Source organism: Urocitellus parryii, chromosome 11 (genome assembly GCF_045843805.1).
Source record: "Urocitellus parryii isolate mUroPar1 chromosome 11, mUroPar1.hap1, whole genome shotgun sequence".
Taxonomy (NCBI): Eukaryota; Metazoa; Chordata; class Mammalia; order Rodentia; family Sciuridae; genus Urocitellus; species Urocitellus parryii.
The window spans coordinates 65967449-65986566 of record NC_135541.1 but is presented as its reverse complement, the minus strand read 5'-3'; the positions used below and the strand labels follow the sequence as shown (position 1 = coordinate 65986566).

At 33.6% G+C, this 19118-nt stretch overlaps 1 protein-coding gene and 1 pseudogene across 1 annotated transcript in view; both read left to right on the top strand.

Moving 5' to 3' along the window:
• Window positions 1-19118, top strand: part of Col24a1 (collagen type XXIV alpha 1 chain) — a 341896-nt gene that overhangs the window by 101562 nt on the left and 221216 nt on the right. Inside the window, exon 18 of the mRNA XM_077791553.1 lies at window positions 995-1048. Within this exon, the coding sequence (XP_077647679.1) occupies window positions 995-1048 (54 nt within the window). The remainder of the gene's footprint in view (window positions 1-994; window positions 1049-19118) is intronic.
• On the top strand, window positions 9770-9857 carry LOC113194892 (small nucleolar RNA U3; annotated as a pseudogene).

Sequence of the window (19118 nt, the reverse complement as noted above, 5' to 3'; positions counted from 1 at the left end):
TCTGGTTCTTTAAAAATGTGTAATCTTATATTGCACCTTGTAGTTTTATGTGATCTGAAGTCCACTTAAATCCAATTTGAAGCGCAAATACAAATTTAATATGAGAAAAATAATGAATTCAATAGTTTTTCTTTCATAACTAAGGGTATCGTTAGATGACTGACCTTCCCTCTTCCGTACTTTCATCTCTTGAAAGCTTTGTCAGCCTTCTCTGGTTTCAGGCTTTATACCACTTCTTTTTCCTTTCCATCCCTGATTTCACATATGAATGTCTTCTAAAATACTGAAATCAAAATCTTCAAACTTTAATTAGAGGATCACAACCATGTCGGAGTTTCAAATATCAGCCAGAAGAGGAGCAAGGATATGAAAAGAGAGATAAATGATTTTAAATTTGGTTAACATTTAATGAATATTTATACTTTCTAAGTGCTAGGTACTGTGCTTATCACTTTACATATATTGTCTCATTTAATCCTCAAAATGACTCAATGAAAATGTCAGTAGTGGTGTTATTCCTATTTTACTGATGAGAAGACAGGTTTAGAGAGATTAAGCAACAAGGATTTCAATCCCAGTGAGTCTTAAATATTAAATCAGGACATTAAAATGGGAGAAAAGAATTTTCAGAAACAGTTTAAAGGCTTTGATTATTTAGAAAAACAATTCTTCATCTAAAATTCCCTACCTCTTTAGTCAAACTTTATTTTTCTAGCTCTAGGCAAAACACACACACACACACACACACACACACACACACTCACCTTTTTTCTCTTAATTTGAGCACTTAACTCATAAATTTGTATGTCTAACAGTTAAGAGTAAATATGTATTATCCATAAACATTTTACTTAAATAAATTTCACAGTGATGATGGTTACAAATTAAGACTCTAAAAAGTCATTAAAACTTTGTTGGGTGTATATATATATATATATATATATATATATATATAAAGCTAACATATATTTTGATTCTCCTCTTCCCTCTTTAGGGTCAATCAGGTGACCCAGGACCCAAAGGACCAATTGGCCCCCCAGGACCAGAGGTAAAATACTGATGGAAAGATAATGAAATTGAAACAATAATAGTGGATATTAAACAATTGATAGAATGTGTTCTATATTATATAGTAAGAAAATTTTTTCTAAGTTTAACTCTATAAAAAGTTTAGAGTAAATTGTGTTCTATTAATTCAGGAGATACCCAACAGTGATGAGTGCTCCTAAGAATATAGTTATTAACTATCCCTTATCTTAAATTTGTGGAATCAGAAGTATTTTAAATCTTGTGTTTTTTTCAAATTTTGGAATACTTACATATTAATAATGAGATATCTTGGGAATAGAAACCAAATCTGAACACAAAATTCCTTTTTGTTTCTTATATACTTTATACGCATAGTCCAAAGATAACTTTATATACTTTTAATTCACATGTGTTTTGACTGTGATAGGAGATCAGGTATGAATTTTCCAATTGTTGTACCATTGTTGGCTCTCAAGAAGTTTCAAATTTTTGAATATTTCATATTTTAGATTTTTATATTAGAAATGTTTGACCTATATTAGCCACATTTTCATCCTGATCATTCCATAGCAGATGTATTTGTTCCACAAAGCCATCTATTAATAACACATACTTGTAGCATGAAATCAAATTCTGGGACATAAATTCAATTGAAATATTAGTGCAGAATTCTTCTAATTCTTGTTATATATGCATGTCACTTGTATCTCATATTTTAGAATAAACATAATTAAGTCTGCACTACATATATCAAATTTGCTTGTATATTATTTAAAATTTGGACTTTGGTTTTATGCTTGATATAGAACAGCTTTCTTTTCTGTAAGTCTGCATAGATTGTGAGCTTCTGAGATAAAACATTTGGACTTTTTAAAATCTATTACGTGAGATAAAGCTTCTGAACCTTACCCTAGTCTTGGGTATACATACCAAAATATACACACATACACATCTAGTTCACACATACACATCTAGTTCAGACTAGTTGCACACACATACACATCTAGTTCAGACTAGTTGCAGTAGTAAAACCGAGGACATGAGTTGGCTTCAGAATAAACAAATCAGAGTAGTGTCCCAATAGTGGCAAAACAGTAGGCAATTTCAAGGATAGTTACAGACTGATGCCTTCTCCCTCTCTGTAAAAGATGAAATCCACTACTTATTCCATTGCTGTTTGGGGAGACTTACTAACTTCTTTAACTAATTAATGTCCTTATTTCTAATTTAAAAACACCTTCCATAATGATAGTTCAAAAATCTAAAAACTACATTATACCTACTTTTATTGATAAAAAGGTAATAGGAAGTAAAACACAGCAGCATGTTAATGTCATCATTCTGAGATGGAGGAAATTGTCTTCAGAATAATAAAAATTTATCTCTTTATAAGAACCTACATTCTTTCATTTTTAAGCACTTTTAATGAAAACTCTTATTAAATAAATAACATTTGCCTGTCTTCTCATACTAAAGATACAGAATCTAATTTAACTTTATTTTAAAAGGTTATCATAATGACTGTGAATTGCTAAGTTAAACTACAGTTACAAGTGGTATATGCCCTAGGAAGGACTGTGTTGATTACTGGTTTTCTCTGATTTGGGGCTATTTTCTTCTTTCACATAAAGCTTGATTAAGGATGTATGAACTATGTTTTCACTTGCTGCTTGGTCTTGCAAACATGTTTCTTTCTTCTCTGTATCCTTTGAAACGTTAGGATCTGCCATCAACATTTAAAACATTGTCTCCATGATTTTGTTTCTGCACTACTAATAAAAGATCTTGAGCCCCACATTGTCACACTATACTCTATACAATTCTTCAGCTTCACCTGCGTTTTCATAGACCTGAAGATATAATCTGTTCTCTTTTATGAATTAGTATGAGATTGTTTGGGGGAACAAGACCTAATCCAAGGAATATGACTTCTTCTAGCTCATAAAAGTAGAACACAGGCAACCATATATGAGGCAATACATTTATCCCAACTTTCTCAGTCTTAGGCTTTTAATAGATTTGCAGGTCCAAAAATTTAATGTAATATGTTTAATAGAAAATCAAAGGTATAAGTTTCTACTTGAATAGTGGATGAATTTTTTCAGGTAAATTATGTATTGTGCTAAATTTAGATTTTATCTTGTAGGCATTGACCAAAGTTTTCTAAGCAAGTGAATAGAAGTATGAGACTTGTGCTTCGTGAGACATATATATGATAGCCAGAAGGATAATAAGGGAGGGAGGAGAAACCAGGAAACCAGGAAAAAAAGTATATAGAAACCGAAGACCTGACACTAAGAAGAGTAGATTAGAGATACATATTAGATAATCATCTACATAGAGATTAGATGAAGTAATTGTAATAGATGAAATTGTTTAAAATTTTTCCTCATAGACATTTTGCATATTTCTTGTTAAATTTGTTCCTGTTTTATCTTTTCATGGCTACTTTAAGTACAGTTTCTCTGCCATTATAATTCTCCAACAGGTTTTTGTTTATGTGTATGAATACTATTGATTTCTCAATGCCAATTTTATATACTAATACCTTAGTGTTTTTCCTTTAAATTAATTTTACTATTAATTTTTTAGAGTTTCCTAGGCTTGCTATCATTTCTCTAACTGCTAGAGATGGTGAACATTTTTTCATATATTTATTGACCTATCGTATTTCTTCTGTGAAGTGCCAGTTCAGTTCCTTGGCCCATTTGTTGATTGGCTTATTTATTTTTGTTGTTGAGTTTTTTGAGTTCTTCATGAATCCTGGAGATTAGTGCTCTGAGGTATGTGTGGTAAAGATTTTTCACCTGTTCTTTAGGTTCTCTCTTCATATTGATTATTTCCTTTGCTGAGAAGAAGCCTTTTATTTTGAATCTATCCCACTCATTGATTCTTAATTTGCCTTTTTGCACTTTAGGAGTCTTGTTAAGGAAGTCAGGTTCTAAGCCGATATGATAAAGATTTGAGCCTACTTTTTTCTTCTACTAGGCACAGGGTCCCTGTTTTAGTGCCTAAGTCTTTGATCCACTTTGAGTTGAGTTTTGTAAGGGTGAGATAGAAGTTTAATTTCATTTTGCTGCATATGGATTTTCAATATTCCCAGTACCAGTTGTTTAACAGGCTATCTTTTCTCCAGTGTATGTTTTTGTTGCCTATGAGATAACTATATTTATATGAGTTTGTCTCTGTATCTTCTATTCTGTATCATAGGTCTACATGTCTATTTTGGTGCCAGTACCATGCCATTTTTGTAATTATTGCTCTATTATAATATAGCTTAAGGTCTGGTATTGTAGTGCCATCTGTTTCAATATTCTTGCTAATGGTTGCTTTGGCTAGTCTGGGCCTCTTATTTTTCCAAATGAATTGCATGATTGCTTTTTCTAGTTCTATGAAGAATGTCATTGGTTTTTTAGGAATTGCATTAAATGTATATAACACTTTTGGAAATATGGTAGTTTTGACAATGTTAATTCTGCCTAACCAAGAACATGGGAGAGCCTTCTATTGTTTAAGGTCTTCTTCAATTTCTTTCTTTAGTATACTGTATTTTTCACTGTAGAAGTTTTTCACCTATTTTGTTAGATTGACTCCCAAATATTTTATATTTTTGAGACTATTGTGAATGGGGTAGTTTCCATGTTTCTCTTTCATTTGATTTCATCACTGATGTGTAGGAACACAATTGATTTATGAGTATCAATTTTATATCCTGCCATTTTGCTGAGTCATTTGTTAGTTCTGGAAGTTTCATGGTGGAGTTTTTTGGGTCTTCTAGATATAGAATCATGTCGTCTGCAAGTAGGGACAGTTTGAGTTCTTTTCCTTTTAAATTTGGATCCCTTTAATTTCTTTCTTCCGTATAATTGCTCTGACTAGGGTTTCAAGAACCATGTTTAGTAGAAGTGGTGAAAGAGGGCACCCTTGTCTTTTCCAATTTTTAGAGGGAATTCTTTCAATTTTTCTCAATTTAGAATGATCTTGGCCTTAAGTTTAGCATATATAACTTTTGCAATATTGAGGTATGTCCCTACTATCCCTAGTTTTTCTAGTGTTTTGAACATGAAAGGGTAGGGTGCTGCATTTTATCAAGTTTTTTTCTACATCTAGTAAGATGATCATGTGATTCTTGTCTTTTAAGTCAATTGATATGATAAATTATGTTTATTGATTTCCTTATGTTGAACCAACCTTCCATTCCTAGGATGAATCCCACTTGGTCTTGGTATACTATCTTTTAAATATGTTTTTATACGATTTGCCAGAATTTTATTACAAATTTTTGCATCTATGTTCATCAGAAATATTGGTCTGAAGTTTTCTCTCCTTAATGTGTCTTTGTTTTTGGTATCAGGGTGATACTAGCCTCATAGAATGAGTTTAGAAGGATTCTCTCCTTTTCTGTTTCATGGAATAATTTGAGAAGTATTGGTGTTAATTCTTCTTTGAAGGTCTGGTAGAATGGGGCTGAAAATCTATCTGGTCCTGGGTTTTTCTTAGTTGGTAGGCTTTTGATGGAAATATCCATTTAATATTAAAATTGATCTGTTTATATTGTCTATGTCTTCCTCTTTCAGTTTAGCTAGGTCATATATCTCTAGAAATTTGTCAATGTCTTCAAGATTTTCTATTTTATTAGAGTATAAATTTTCAAAATATTTTCTGAATATCTTTAGCATTTTAGTAGTGTCTATCATATTTCCTTTTTCATCATGAATTTTAGTAATTTGAATTTTCTCATTCTCTTCATTAGCATGGCTAAGGGTTTACCAATTTCTTTATTTTTTCAAAAATAATTTTTTTATTTTTCAATTTTTTGAATGATTTCTTTTGTTTCAATTTTATTGATTTCAGCTCTGATTTAATTATTTCTTGTCTTCTGTGTTTGGTATTGATTTGTTCTTCTTTTTCTAGGGCCCTGGTGATTTTCTATTCTTTTAATGAATGAGCTCAATGCTATGAACTTTCCTCTTAGAACTGCCTTCATAGTGTCTCAGAGATTTTGATATGTTGCTATTCTCACTCATCTCATTTTCATTGTTTACTCCATAGTACATAGTTTCCAGGTATTGGAGTAGCTTCTGTTTTTATTTTATCATTGACTTTTAATTTCATTCCATTATGATCTGATAGAATACAGGATAGTATCTCTATTTTTTTATATTTCCTAAGATTGCTTTGTGGTCTAACTTATGGTCTATTTTAGAGAAGGATTTATGTGCTGCTGAGAAAAAAGTGTATTTGCTCATTGATGGAGAAAATATTCTATATATGTGTATTAAGTCTAAATTATTGATTGTATTATTTAGTCCTAAAGTTTTTTTGTTAAGTTTTTGTTTGGAGGATATATCCAGTAGTGAGAGGAGTGTGTTAAAGTCACCCAGTATTATTGTGTTATGGTCTATTTGACTCTCTAACTTGAGAAGAGTTTGTTTGATGAATGTAGATGCTCCATTGTTTGGGGCATAAATATTTATGATTGTTACATCTTGTTGATATAATCCTTTAAGGTAGTATGAAATATCCTTCTTTGTCCCTTCTGATTAAACTTTGGCTTGAAGTCCACTTTATTTGACATGAGGATAGAAACCTCTACTTGTTTACAAGATCCATGTGAGTGATATGTTTTTTCCCATCCTTTCACCTTCAGTGTGGATGAATTTGCTTATGAGGTGAGTCTTTTGGAGACAGCATATTGTTGGGTCTTGTTTTTTAATCCAATCTGTTAGTCTGTGTTTTTTAATTGATGAGTTTAGGCCTTCTACATTCAAAGTTATTATGGAGATATGATTTATATTCCCAGTCATTTTGGTTTATTACTGGGTTTTTTTTCGAGAGAGAGAAAAAAATTAAATATTTATTTATTTATTGTTAGTTTTTGGTGGACACAACATTTTTATTTTATTTTTTATGTGGTGTTGAGGATCGAACCCAGCGCCCCGCGCATGCCAGGTGAGCACACTACCGCTTGAGCCACATTCCCAGCCCCTATTACTGGGTTTTAATTTGAATTAGTTTCTCCTTTGATTGAGTATTCCTTTAGTGTCGTTATTCCCTTTACTGGTTTTCATTTTTATTTTTCATTTCTTCTTCATGAAATACTTTGCTGAGAATGTTCTGTAGTGCATGCTTTCTAGTTGTGAATTCTTTTTGGGGGAGGGTGGGTACCAAGGATTGAACTCAGGGGCACTCAACCACTGATCTATATCCCCAGACCTATTTTTTGTATTTTATTTATAGACAGAGTCTTACTGAGTTGCTTTAATGCCTCACCATTGCTGAGACTGGCTTTGAACTCATGATCCTCCTGCCTCAGCCTCCGAGCTATTGGTATTACATGTGTGTGCCACCATGTTCATCTCTAGTTGTGAATTCTTTTAACTTTTGTTTATCATGTAAAGTTATTATTTCATTATCAGATCTGAAGCTTAGTTTTCTGGGTATAGTATTCTTGATAGGTATCCATTTTCTTTAGGAGCTTGGTATGTATTATTTCAAGACCTCCTAGCTTTGAGCATGTGGATTGAGAAAGCAGCTGAGATCTGAGCTGAGATCCATATCATTTCTCTCTAAACATAATCTGACCTTTTTCTCTGGTAGCCTTTAAATTCTATCATTGTTCTGTATGTTAGGCACCTTGTTGTGGGTCTATTGTAACTTTATAAATTTGGGGTCTTTTAAGCCTCCTGTATTTGATTTTCCATTTCATTCTTTAGGTTTGGGAATTTTTCTGATATTATTACATTGAAAGGTTGTTCATTCCTTTGGTTGGTATTTCTGTGCCTTTACCTATCCTGATAAATCTTAAATTTAATCTTCTAATGTTTTCCCATATTTCTTGGAAATTCTGTTAGTGGTGTCTTAACATCTTTTCTCCCTGGTCAGCTTTATTTTATATATTATATATTTTGTTTTCATTGCCTGAAACTTTGTTTTCTAAGTGGTCTAGTCTTTTGGTGATGCTTTCCATTGAATTTTTAGTTTGGTTTATTGATTCCTTCATTTTGAGGATTTCTTCTTGATTTCTTTTCAGAATCTCTCTTTATTGAAGGGATCTTTCACTCACTGCCTTCTCATAATGTTATCTTTTGCAGAGCAGAAGATTTTAAGACCAGCTTACCAATTATTTCTTGCATGGATTGTGCCTTTAATGCATCTAAAAATCATTTCTATTCCCAGGATTACCTAGGTTTTTTTCCTGTTATCTTCCAAGAATTTTAAAGTTTCAGACTTTACATGTAGACCTATGATCCATTTTAAGTTAATTTTTGTGAAGGATATAAGATCTTTGTCTATCTGTATTTATTTATTTATTTATTTATTTATTTATTTATTTTTGTATGTGGATGTCTTGTTCCAGCACCATTTGTTGAAAAGATTGCCTTTGTTCCATTATACTGCCTTTGCTCCTTTTGTCAAAGATCTGTTGACTGTATTTATATGAACTTACCTCTGTGTTTTCTGTTGTTCCATTGATTTATTGTCTATTCTTTTTCCAATACCACCTTGTCTTAATATTGTACCTATATGGTAACTCTTGAAGTCTGGAAGTGTCAGTTGTCCAACTTTATTCTTTAATATTGCATTAGCTATTTTTTATCTTGTCTTTCTTTATATGAAGTTTAGAATAAGTGTGTTGGTATCCACAAATAATTTGCTGTGTTTTTGATTAGCATTGCATTGAATTTATTTGTCAAATTGGGAAGAACTAACATCTTGACAGTGTAAAGTCTTCTCATTCATGAATGTGGAATATCTGTTTTTTCTTTGTTTTTTATCATTATAGTTTTGCAGTTTTCTTCATATAGATCTTGTGCTTATTTTCTTAGGCATAGACCTACTCTAACTTCCTCCCTTCTTTTTTAACTTTTGTAAACTTTGTTTTTGTGCTAATGTGAATGGTATTGTGCTTTTTATTTCAAATTCCTCTTGCTCTTGGCTGGTAGATAGGAATGCAATTCCTATGGTATAATTATATATCAGTTCTAGGGGATTTTTGTCATTTTCTTTTGATTTCCTACATAGCCAATTGTGTCATCTCTGAGCAAAAAGGTTTGTTTTTCCTTCTAACCCTTATATTTTTTCTTGCCACATTGCAGTAGTTAGGAGTTCCAATATGATGTTGAAAAAGAATAGTGAAAAGAGACATCCTTGCTTTGTTTTTAATTTGATTATTTTCATTCTTTTATTTTTATTCATAAAACTTATTTTTTGCTTTTCAATTTTTTTATTTAATTGATTTTATTTTTAAATACATGACAGCAAAATGCATTACAATTCTTATTACACATATAGAGCACAATTTTTCATATCTTTGTATATAAAGTGTGTTCACACCAATTCATGTATTTATACATGTACTTTATTTGGGGGGTTTTTTGGCATTATAATTCTTATTACACATATATACCACAATTTTTAATATCTCTGTTTGTATGTAAAGTAGGTTGACACCCAATTTGTGTCTTCATATATGTACTTTGGATAATGATGTCCATTACATTCCACCATCCTTGCTAATTCCCTGCCTTGTCCCTTCCCCTCCCACCCCTCTTCCCTATCTGTAATTCATCTATTCCTCCCATGCTCCCCTCCCTACCCCACTATGAGTCAGCCTCCTTATATCAGAGAAAACATTCAGCCTTTACCTCACACTACATCTCAAAGCCCTAGAAAAAGAAGAACAAATCAGCAGCAAAACAGTAGAAGGCAAGAAATAATTAAAATTAGAGCTGAAATCAAGACTATACTTTCAGGGATCATTTCTATAGTTTGTTACTAGAGAAGTTTCTCTGATCGTGTAGAGTAAAATTAGAGCTGAAATCAATGAAATCAAAACAAAAGAAACAATTGAAAAAATTGACAAAGCAAAAAGTTTGTTCTTTGAATAAATAAATAAAATTGACAGACCCTTAGCCACGTTAATGAAGAGAAGGAGAAAAGAGAACTCAGATTAACAGCATATGTGATGAAAAAAGGTAATATCACAACAGACACTACAGAAATACAAAGGATAATTAGAAATTATTTTGAAATCTTATGCTCCAATAAAATAGAAGACATTGAAGGCATCGAAAAATTTCTTAACTCATGTTTTGCTTTTCATTTTTTGTATTTGTTTTTTATTTGGTTCATAATAGTTATACTTAACATTAGGATTTCTTTTGACATAATTATAAATGCGTGGTGCATAGTTTCCTGTAATTAATTCACCAATACTTGCTCTTACTCTCTCTTCTTCTTCCCCCTGTTCCCTTTCCTCTACTCTACTGATCTTTATATTTATTTACATTTTTTAAAAATTAGTGTCTTGTGGGTATACATAATGATGAGATTCACTTTAGTATGTTCATATGTGTTCAGAGAGTTAGATCAGATTTATTGCACTATTTTTCCCATATCCTGTCCCACCTCCCTGTCCTTTAATCCTCTTCTTCTACTCTTTTTATCTTTTTTTATGTGAGATGATGGATTTTATTAACATGAAAGTATACATATTAATGCAAATCAGTGTAATATTTACATACATGCATTCATAGATATTAATAATATCAATATACCCTTATTTCACCTTTGATACCTTACCACCCACTCTAGCTATAATAATCAATATTCTATTTTTTATTTGTTTTAATTAGTTACACATGGCAGTACAATGATCTTGACATATCATACATTTGAATCAGATGGGATATAATTTCTCATTTTTCTGGGTGTACAGGTTACAGAATTACATTGGTCATGCAGTCACGTATACACCCACATCAATGATAATGTCTATTTTATTCTGTTGTCCTCCCAAACCCCTCCTCTCCCCTCCCCTCCCATCACTTCTCTCTACCCAATCTAATGTAACCCACTTATTCCTCTTCTCAGACTATACTCAAAAGACCTAAAAACGGCATACTACAGGGACACAGCCACATCAATGTTTATAGCAGCACAATTCACAATAGCTAGACTGTGGAGCCAACCTAGATGCCCTTCAATGGATGAATGGACAAAAAAAGTGGCATTTATACACAGTGGAATATTACTCAGCACCAAAAAATAACAAGATCATGGCATTTGCAGGGAAATGAATGGCATTAGAGCAGATTATGCTAATTGAAGTTAGCCAATCCCAAAAAAACAAATGCCGAATGTCTTCTTTGATATAAGTGAGGTGATTCAAAATGAGGTAGGGAGGAAGAGCATGAGAAGAAAATTACCTCTAGGTAGGAAAGAGAGGTGGGAGGGAAAAGGAGGGAAAAGGGGAATTGCATGGAAGAGGGAAGGAGACCCTCTTCATTATACAGAATACGGGTATGACGATGTGAGGAAAAAAATAAAAAAAGAAGTGGGTCTTTTATCTTTTTTAAAAAAATTTTGGTGGAATCCCATTTCTTTTCTCTCTTTTGCCTCTAATGTTAGACTAGCTTCCACGTACCAGAGAAAACATTCATCCTTGATTTCTGATTCTGACTTATTTCACTTAGCATTATAGTCTCCAGTTCTATCCATTTACCAGCAAATGACTTATCATTCTTTTTCATAATTGAGTAATACTCTATTGTGAATATATGCCACATTTTCTTTATCTGTTCATCTGTTGAAGGACATCTACCCTGATTCCATAATCTGGCTATTGTGAATTGTGAACATTGATGTGGCTGTATCTCTGTAGTATTTTATATCCCTGCTGATTATATACCTTTTGTATATATACTAAGGACCTGGGTCATATGATAGTTCCATTCCTTGATTTTTGAAGAATCTCCATACTGTCTTTCAGAGTGGTTGCACTAATTTGCAGTTCCACCAATAATATATAAGTATACCTTTTTCCCACATCCTTGTAAATACATACATTATTATTTGTAGTTTGGATAATTGTCATTCTATCTAGAGTAAGGTGACATTTCAGTGTGGTTTTGATTTGCATTTTCCCAGTTGCTACAGATGTTGAACATTTTTCATATATTTGTTGGCCATTTGTATTTTTAAAGAAATGTCTGTTTGGTTGTTTTGTCCATTTTTTATTAGGTTATTTGATTTGAGGTGTTAAGTTTTTGGACTTCTTTCTCTATTCTAGATATTAATGTGTTATCTGAGGAGAAGATGGCAAATATCTTCTCTTTATTCATAAAATTTTAAACGGTTATGATTTTTTCCTCTGATCACTGCTTTAAATGTATTATATAGGTGCTCATATAGAGTATTTTATTCCCATTATATTTCAGATATTGTGTGATTTTAGTTTGTATTTCCCTTTCACCCAGGAATCCTTGAAATATTTTTAAAATTTACAATTGGGAAAGCCTTCTTGGGTTGGATTTTTTTTGATACATTCTGGTTTTATTTTATTGTGTTCAAAGCTGTTGTTCTCTTTTATGGAATTTACTGATATTTTATTTTTGACCCACTATATGGTATATGGTCACCTTTTCTGAATATACAGTGTGTACTTGATAGGAAGTATAACCGGTCCTCATTTTTTTTTTCTCTCTGTCCATTGTTCATTTAAATTCTCTCACCCTCAGCTCTCATCTTAGCAGGTCTTGGTGCTTACCCAGTGATATAATCTAAACCTGCATAATTGAAAAGCATGACCCAGGAGGTGTCTAATGTATCACCTGAGTTCCACTTGTATTCCTTCCTTCTTTAATTGTATAAAATCAGTCTTACCTCACTGTGTTCATCAGGGTCAACTGGACATGCCAGTATGGTGACTCTTTGGTTTGTTGTTTGTTTGCTCAAACCTGTCATAAATTCACAGTGCCCTGTGACAACCGTAAGGTTTGTTTTAGGAGATCTTTGCTTTCTGCCATGAGACCTCCAAACCTGTAGAGTCTAGGGTTGTGATAACAGGAAACACAAAATACACTATATCATTGGGAATGGTGTGTAAATAGGATCATACCTGCTTCCACTCATTGGATTCTAGACTCATGTAGTCTTTTTTTCTGGGACAAAGCATCATATAGAGATCTGTGATTTATTAAATATGCTGTGTCCCAGCCACATCAATGTTTATAGCAGCACGATTCACAATAGCTAAACTATGGAACCAACCTAGATGCCCTTCAGTAGATGAATGAATTTAAAAAACGTGGCATATATACACAATGGAATATTACTCAGCAATAAAAGAGAATAAAATCATGGCATTTGCAGGTAAATGGATGGCATTGGAGAAGATAATGCTAAGTGAAGTTAGCCAATCCCAGAAAAACAAATGCCGAATGTTTTCTCTGATATAAGGAGGCTGATTTATAGTGGGTTAGGGAGGGGGAGTATGGGAGCAATAGACGAACTCCAGATAGGGCAGAGAAGTGGGAGGGAATGGGAGGGGACAGGGAGTTAGCAAGGATGGTGAAATGTGATAGACATCATTATCCAAAGTACATGTATGAAGACATGAATTGGTGTCAACATACTTTATATACAACCAGAGATATGAAAAATTGTGCTGTATATGTGTAATAAGAATTGGAATGCATTCTGCTTTAATTTCGTTTTTTTAAATCAATAAAAAAATGTGTTCCAAAGAGTGATATTCCATCCTTTCATAATATTTTCTCTAAACTGGTACTTCAGTGATCTCTTTAGAAAGTAGTTTCAGTGTTTGGTTAGACTGGGTATCTCTACATGCTATAGTATGTGTTAAAGCTAACAGATCACATTACTGGCCTACTTCAATGTAAAGGAGGTCTCCTATTCAAATGTTATGCTCTGTGGAGTTAGATACCTGTGGATTATGTTTTCTGTAAGTCCCTATGTAGTGGTGTTACTAGAAGCTCTAAAGACAGAAAACTAAAACTCTTACTCGAAATATGCATCTATCTTTGTCAGGATGATTTAATGACACTTTCAGTTTTGAAGGGACGCAGTATAATAAACTTGTGATGAAGTGGCCTTTGGTCTTCTTGAAGAATGCTGCCCTTTTGGTGAATCTATTGACTTCTGTTCCTAATGATTTGACTTTCAGAGGCAGAAGTAACTATATCAGCCTTGATAAGTGGTAGATCCTTCTATTGGTTTTATTCATAGCTTCTGTCTCTGCTACCTGGTCTGGTCATTCATGTGCCACTCATTCTATTCTGGGGTTGGCCAATGAAGAAAGTTGGCTAATGTCTATTGGCCAAGGTATTTTGTGTACTTGTTCTTAAATACCTCCAACATGGTACATGCTTCCTGGTGGGCTTTAAGGTATGATATAAAATTCTTCACATTGTGCCTCATTCAGCTTATCTTAGACACTAACTATCTCTGATCTCTTTATCTCTTTTCTATGTGTTTTCCTCCCAGACTTCTGACCAGATAGCCATGCCAACTGCTGTCTCCAAATCTATATAATTTCACTGCAGGTCATTTTTTTCCCCACACAAATGGATGATCTGGTACATTGCTCACAGATCTACCTATTAAATGATTTCTTTTTAATTTCCCTTATCATTCAGGATATCCATAATCATGTTTATTATGCAGTTGCTGTCCTGTTAAGCTACCACCCACTTATCAATCCGACCCAACCATAAATCAGGCCTAGCTTTTTTCTCCCCTATGGCTGTTATTTAGTACCTGTCTTCCCATTGTGTCTCAGTCTGCCTTACGTGAAAGTCAGGAGAAAGGACCTGGTGCAACTGTGAGGGTTGACATGGTCATCTGGGCTACCTATTCATGAAATTTGTGCCCTCTGGTCCTGTTTGGGTTCTGCACTGTGTGGGCATTATATGCTGTGATAGGAACTACAACCCCTACATCTTTTAGGTCTTCAATGGTACCACTAATCTCTGTTATCACTCCACATATACATACAATATGACTGGGAATTATGAAGATAGAGTGATTGGCTGAATTCTCAGAACTCCCTGTCTTGTAGGCATCTCTTTAGACAAACCAATTCTGACTAACTATTTTCAATAGATCTTTTAGGGATGCCTATTATATATCAATCACTAATTATTATTATTAATATTATTATTAGTAGTAGTAGTAGTAGTAGTAATGGTAATAATAATAATACTGTAGTGAATTAGATCTCATTCTGTCTTCAAGGAGCTTATAGTCATGCAATTAGTATTCAATCAAACTATATCAAAGGCTCCACTATCTCTATCTGTGTTTTCCCCAGGCATCAGGTTTGATTAGGTGTGATAAAATAAGAAGTCAAAATTGAATCATTCCTTTGAAGTTTGGAATCAATACAGTCCTTAAAAAAATTGTAAAATAGTCAAAGAATTTCTTGCCTGAGGCTCCTGATTTTCCTTTTTATATTATTTCTCTTAGGTATGAGTTCTTGTCCTTCTTAGATATAGAGTATGCTCCTTTTCTTCCTATAATTTGCCCTTCCCATATAAATCACTTTTTAGGGAAAGGCATTAAAAATATATTTCATTCTAAATAGTAAGTGCTTAAGATTTAACTGCAACATATTTCTCTGTCAAGGATATTTATACCTCAACACTTGAAAAGGAACCTGAAACTACCACAGTAAATATCTGTTGTGCTTATTTGTGGTGCTATTTATTGAGCAGGGAGAATTTTGTGGATGAGTGGAATATTCAGTGCTTTTCAAGTTAATCATACCATACCTAATGGTCATCTACTCAACCAACAAGGCAGGACAGGACTAGCCAACATTTCTGCTAGTGTCTTCTAGTCAGGAAGCACAGATATTTATAATACTTGGTTAAAGAAAAGTACTTTGAAGTGTTGTCGTAAATGAGAAGTATTTGCCATTGGCATTGAAGAGAACTGTTCATCATTAAAGATAACCTGAATAATATTCCTTCAAGCCACTTCAAAGTTTTTTCCCTGTTCTTAATGTTTTAGTTATTATAAGCAAATTATTAAATTACTGAAATAATGAAGTAAATCTGTCTGTGCATCTAGGTCTTCATAGAACTCTAAGTATTAGAGGTGTCCAAGTATAAAACATCACTTGCTTTAAGATATAAAGTTTAGTTTTTCCTTATGTTTTTCTGTTTTTAATAAAAGCATATGGAAAATACTAAATAGGAAACTTTTCTATTTCTTTCAGCATAGTACAATCAGTTTTAAGCACAAATCCCATATGAACTCCCAGTTCTGGCAGCAGACTGCCTTCTAGTGTGGTAGCAAGAGAGTTAGAGTGTTTGTTGATTCAGCTGTAAACTCCCCTAGGCAACTGAGATTGCCAAGTATTTGAATTTTGGATGATGTTCCTGGTAAGCAAGGCCAATTGTTTATCAAAAAAGTGATTCAACAGCACTAATCACAGAAATGCCAGAAGTGGCCAAGCAATGGGTCCTCTTTGTCCATCAGGGTGGTCTTCATTAGAGACAAAGACTGAAGCTAGTTTGGAGAGTCGTTCATATCAAATAAAAGCATGCTTCTAAATGTCCATGTTGGCACTTTAGAGGACTTAATGGGAATATGCCAACCTGTGGCTAGCTGTTAGCTTATTAGAACTTAGTGTTAATGGATTCCTTTTACCTAAGCAGATTACTTCTTTGTTATCTTACATGAGTTGGTTTTCATTGAGTAATTTTATGTTTTCAGTTGTCACTCAAAAAATGGTGCTAAAAGTATGTGTGATTAAATCAACTGTGTTTGATTGTGTTTATTGTGTTCCTATTGTGTGCAAAACTGTGCCCAGTAAAATTGTAGAATATATTTAAAAATAAAATATTATCCATAATTTAAGGAAATGAATAGTCTAGTTGGGAAACACAAAGTATATGTATAAAGAAAATAGATATCTAACAGCATACATATATGAATATGAAGATATCATCTGAGAAGTAAGTAATTATTATATAGTTCAGTGATAGGAGAGAGATTAACATAAAATGAAAGGATTAAAAAAGAATTTCCAGGGAAAAAATGGACCCTGAGTTATATTGTTTGTGAAGAAATGGCTGGTAAAGAAGAGGACATTCCAAGCAGGGTAAATCACATGAGCAAAGCATTAAAGAATCACATGATTATCTCAATAGATGCAGAGAAAGCATTTGACAAAATACACCATCCATTCAGATTATGACACCGAAATACTATTAGAGAAGGAACAAGGAACATATCTGAACATTGTAAAAGCTATATACGAGAAACCCAAGGCCAACATCATTTTAAATGGAGAGAATATAAAAGCATTCCCTCAAAAATGAAAATCAAAACTACTCTAAGATATCATCTCACTCCAGTCAGAATGGAAGCTATTATGAAGACAAACAACAATAAGTGTTGGTGAGGATGTGGGGAAAAACTCATACCTTGCTGGTGGGACTGAAAATTGGTGCAGCCAATATGGAAAGCAGTATGGAGACTTCTTGGAAAGCTGGGAATGGAACCACCATTTGACCCAGCTATCCCTCTCCTCAGACTATACCCAAAGGGCTTAAAAACAGAATACTACAGGGACACAGCCACATCAATGTTTATAGCAGCCCAATTCCCAGTAGCTAAACTGTGGAACCAACCTAGGTGCCCTTCAGTGAATGAATGGATTTTTAAAATGTGGCATATATACACAATGGAATATTACTCAGCAATAAAAGAGAATAAAATCATGGCATTTTCAGGGAAATGGATGGCACTGGAGAAGATAATGCTAAGTGAAGTTAGCCAATCCCAAAAAACAAAATGCTGAATGATTTCTCTTATATAAGGAGGCTGACTCATAATGGGGTAGGGAGAGACAGCATGGGAGGAATAGACGAACTCTAGATAGAGCAGAGGGGTGAGAGGGAAAGGGAGGGGGCAGAGGGTTAGCAATGATGGTGGAATGTGATGGACATCATTATCCAAAGTACATGTATGAAGACATGAATTAGTGTGAACATACTTTATATACAGAGATATGAAATGTTGTGCTCTATATGTGTAATAAGAATTGTAATGCATCCCAATGTCATGTATTTAAAAAATAAAATCATAAAATTAGACAATAAGATAACAAATAACCCAATCAACAAATGGGCCAAGGACTTGAACAGACACTTCTCAGAGGAGGACATACAATCAATCAACAAGTACATGAAAAAATGCTCACCATCTCTAGCTGTCAAAGAAATGCAAATCAAAACCACCCTAAGATACCATCTCACTCCAGTAAGATTGGCAGCCATCATGAAGTCCAACAACAACAAGTGCTGGCGAGGATGTGGGGAAAAGGGTACACTTGTACATTGTTGGTGGGACTGCAAATTGGTGCAGCCAATTTGGAAAGCAGTATGGAGATTTCTTGGAAAGCTGGGAATGGAACCACCATTTGACCCAGCTATTCCCCTTCTCGGTCTATTCCCTAAAGCCCTAACAAGAGCATGCTACAGGGACACTGCTACATTGATGTTCATAGCAGCACAATTCACGATAGCAAGATTGTGGAACCAACCCAAATGCCCTTCAATAGATGAATGGATAAAAAAATGTGGCATTTATACACAATGGAGTATTACTCTCCATTAAGAAATGACAAAATCATAGAATTTGGAGGGAAATGGATGGCATTAGAGCAGATTATACTAAGTGAAGCTAGCCAATCCTTAAAAAACAAATTCCAAATGACTTCTTTGATATAAGGGGAGTAACTAAGGGCAGAGTAGGGACGAAGAGCAGGAGAAGAAGATTTTTATTTTATTTTATTCTCTTTTATTGCTGAGTAATATTCCATTGTGTATATATGCCACATTTTTTATCCATTCATCTACACTTCTCAAAAAACACATGAAAAATTGTTCATCTTCACTAGCAATTAGAGAAATGCAAATCAAAACCACTCTAAGATTTCATCTCACTCCAGTCAGAATGGCAGCTATTATGAAGACAAACAACAATAAGTGATGGCGAGGATGTGGGAAAAAAGGTATACTCATACACTGCTGGTGGGACTGCAAATTGTTGCAGCCAATATGGAAAACAGTATGGAAATTTCTTGGAAAATGACCCAGCTATCCCTCTCCTCAGTCTATACCCAAAGGACTTAAAAACAGCATACTACAGGGACACAGCCACATCAATGTTTACAGTAGCACAATTCATAATAGCTAAACTGTGGAACCAACCTAGATGCCCTTCAATATATACACCACATTTTCTTTATCCATTCATCTATTGAAGAATGC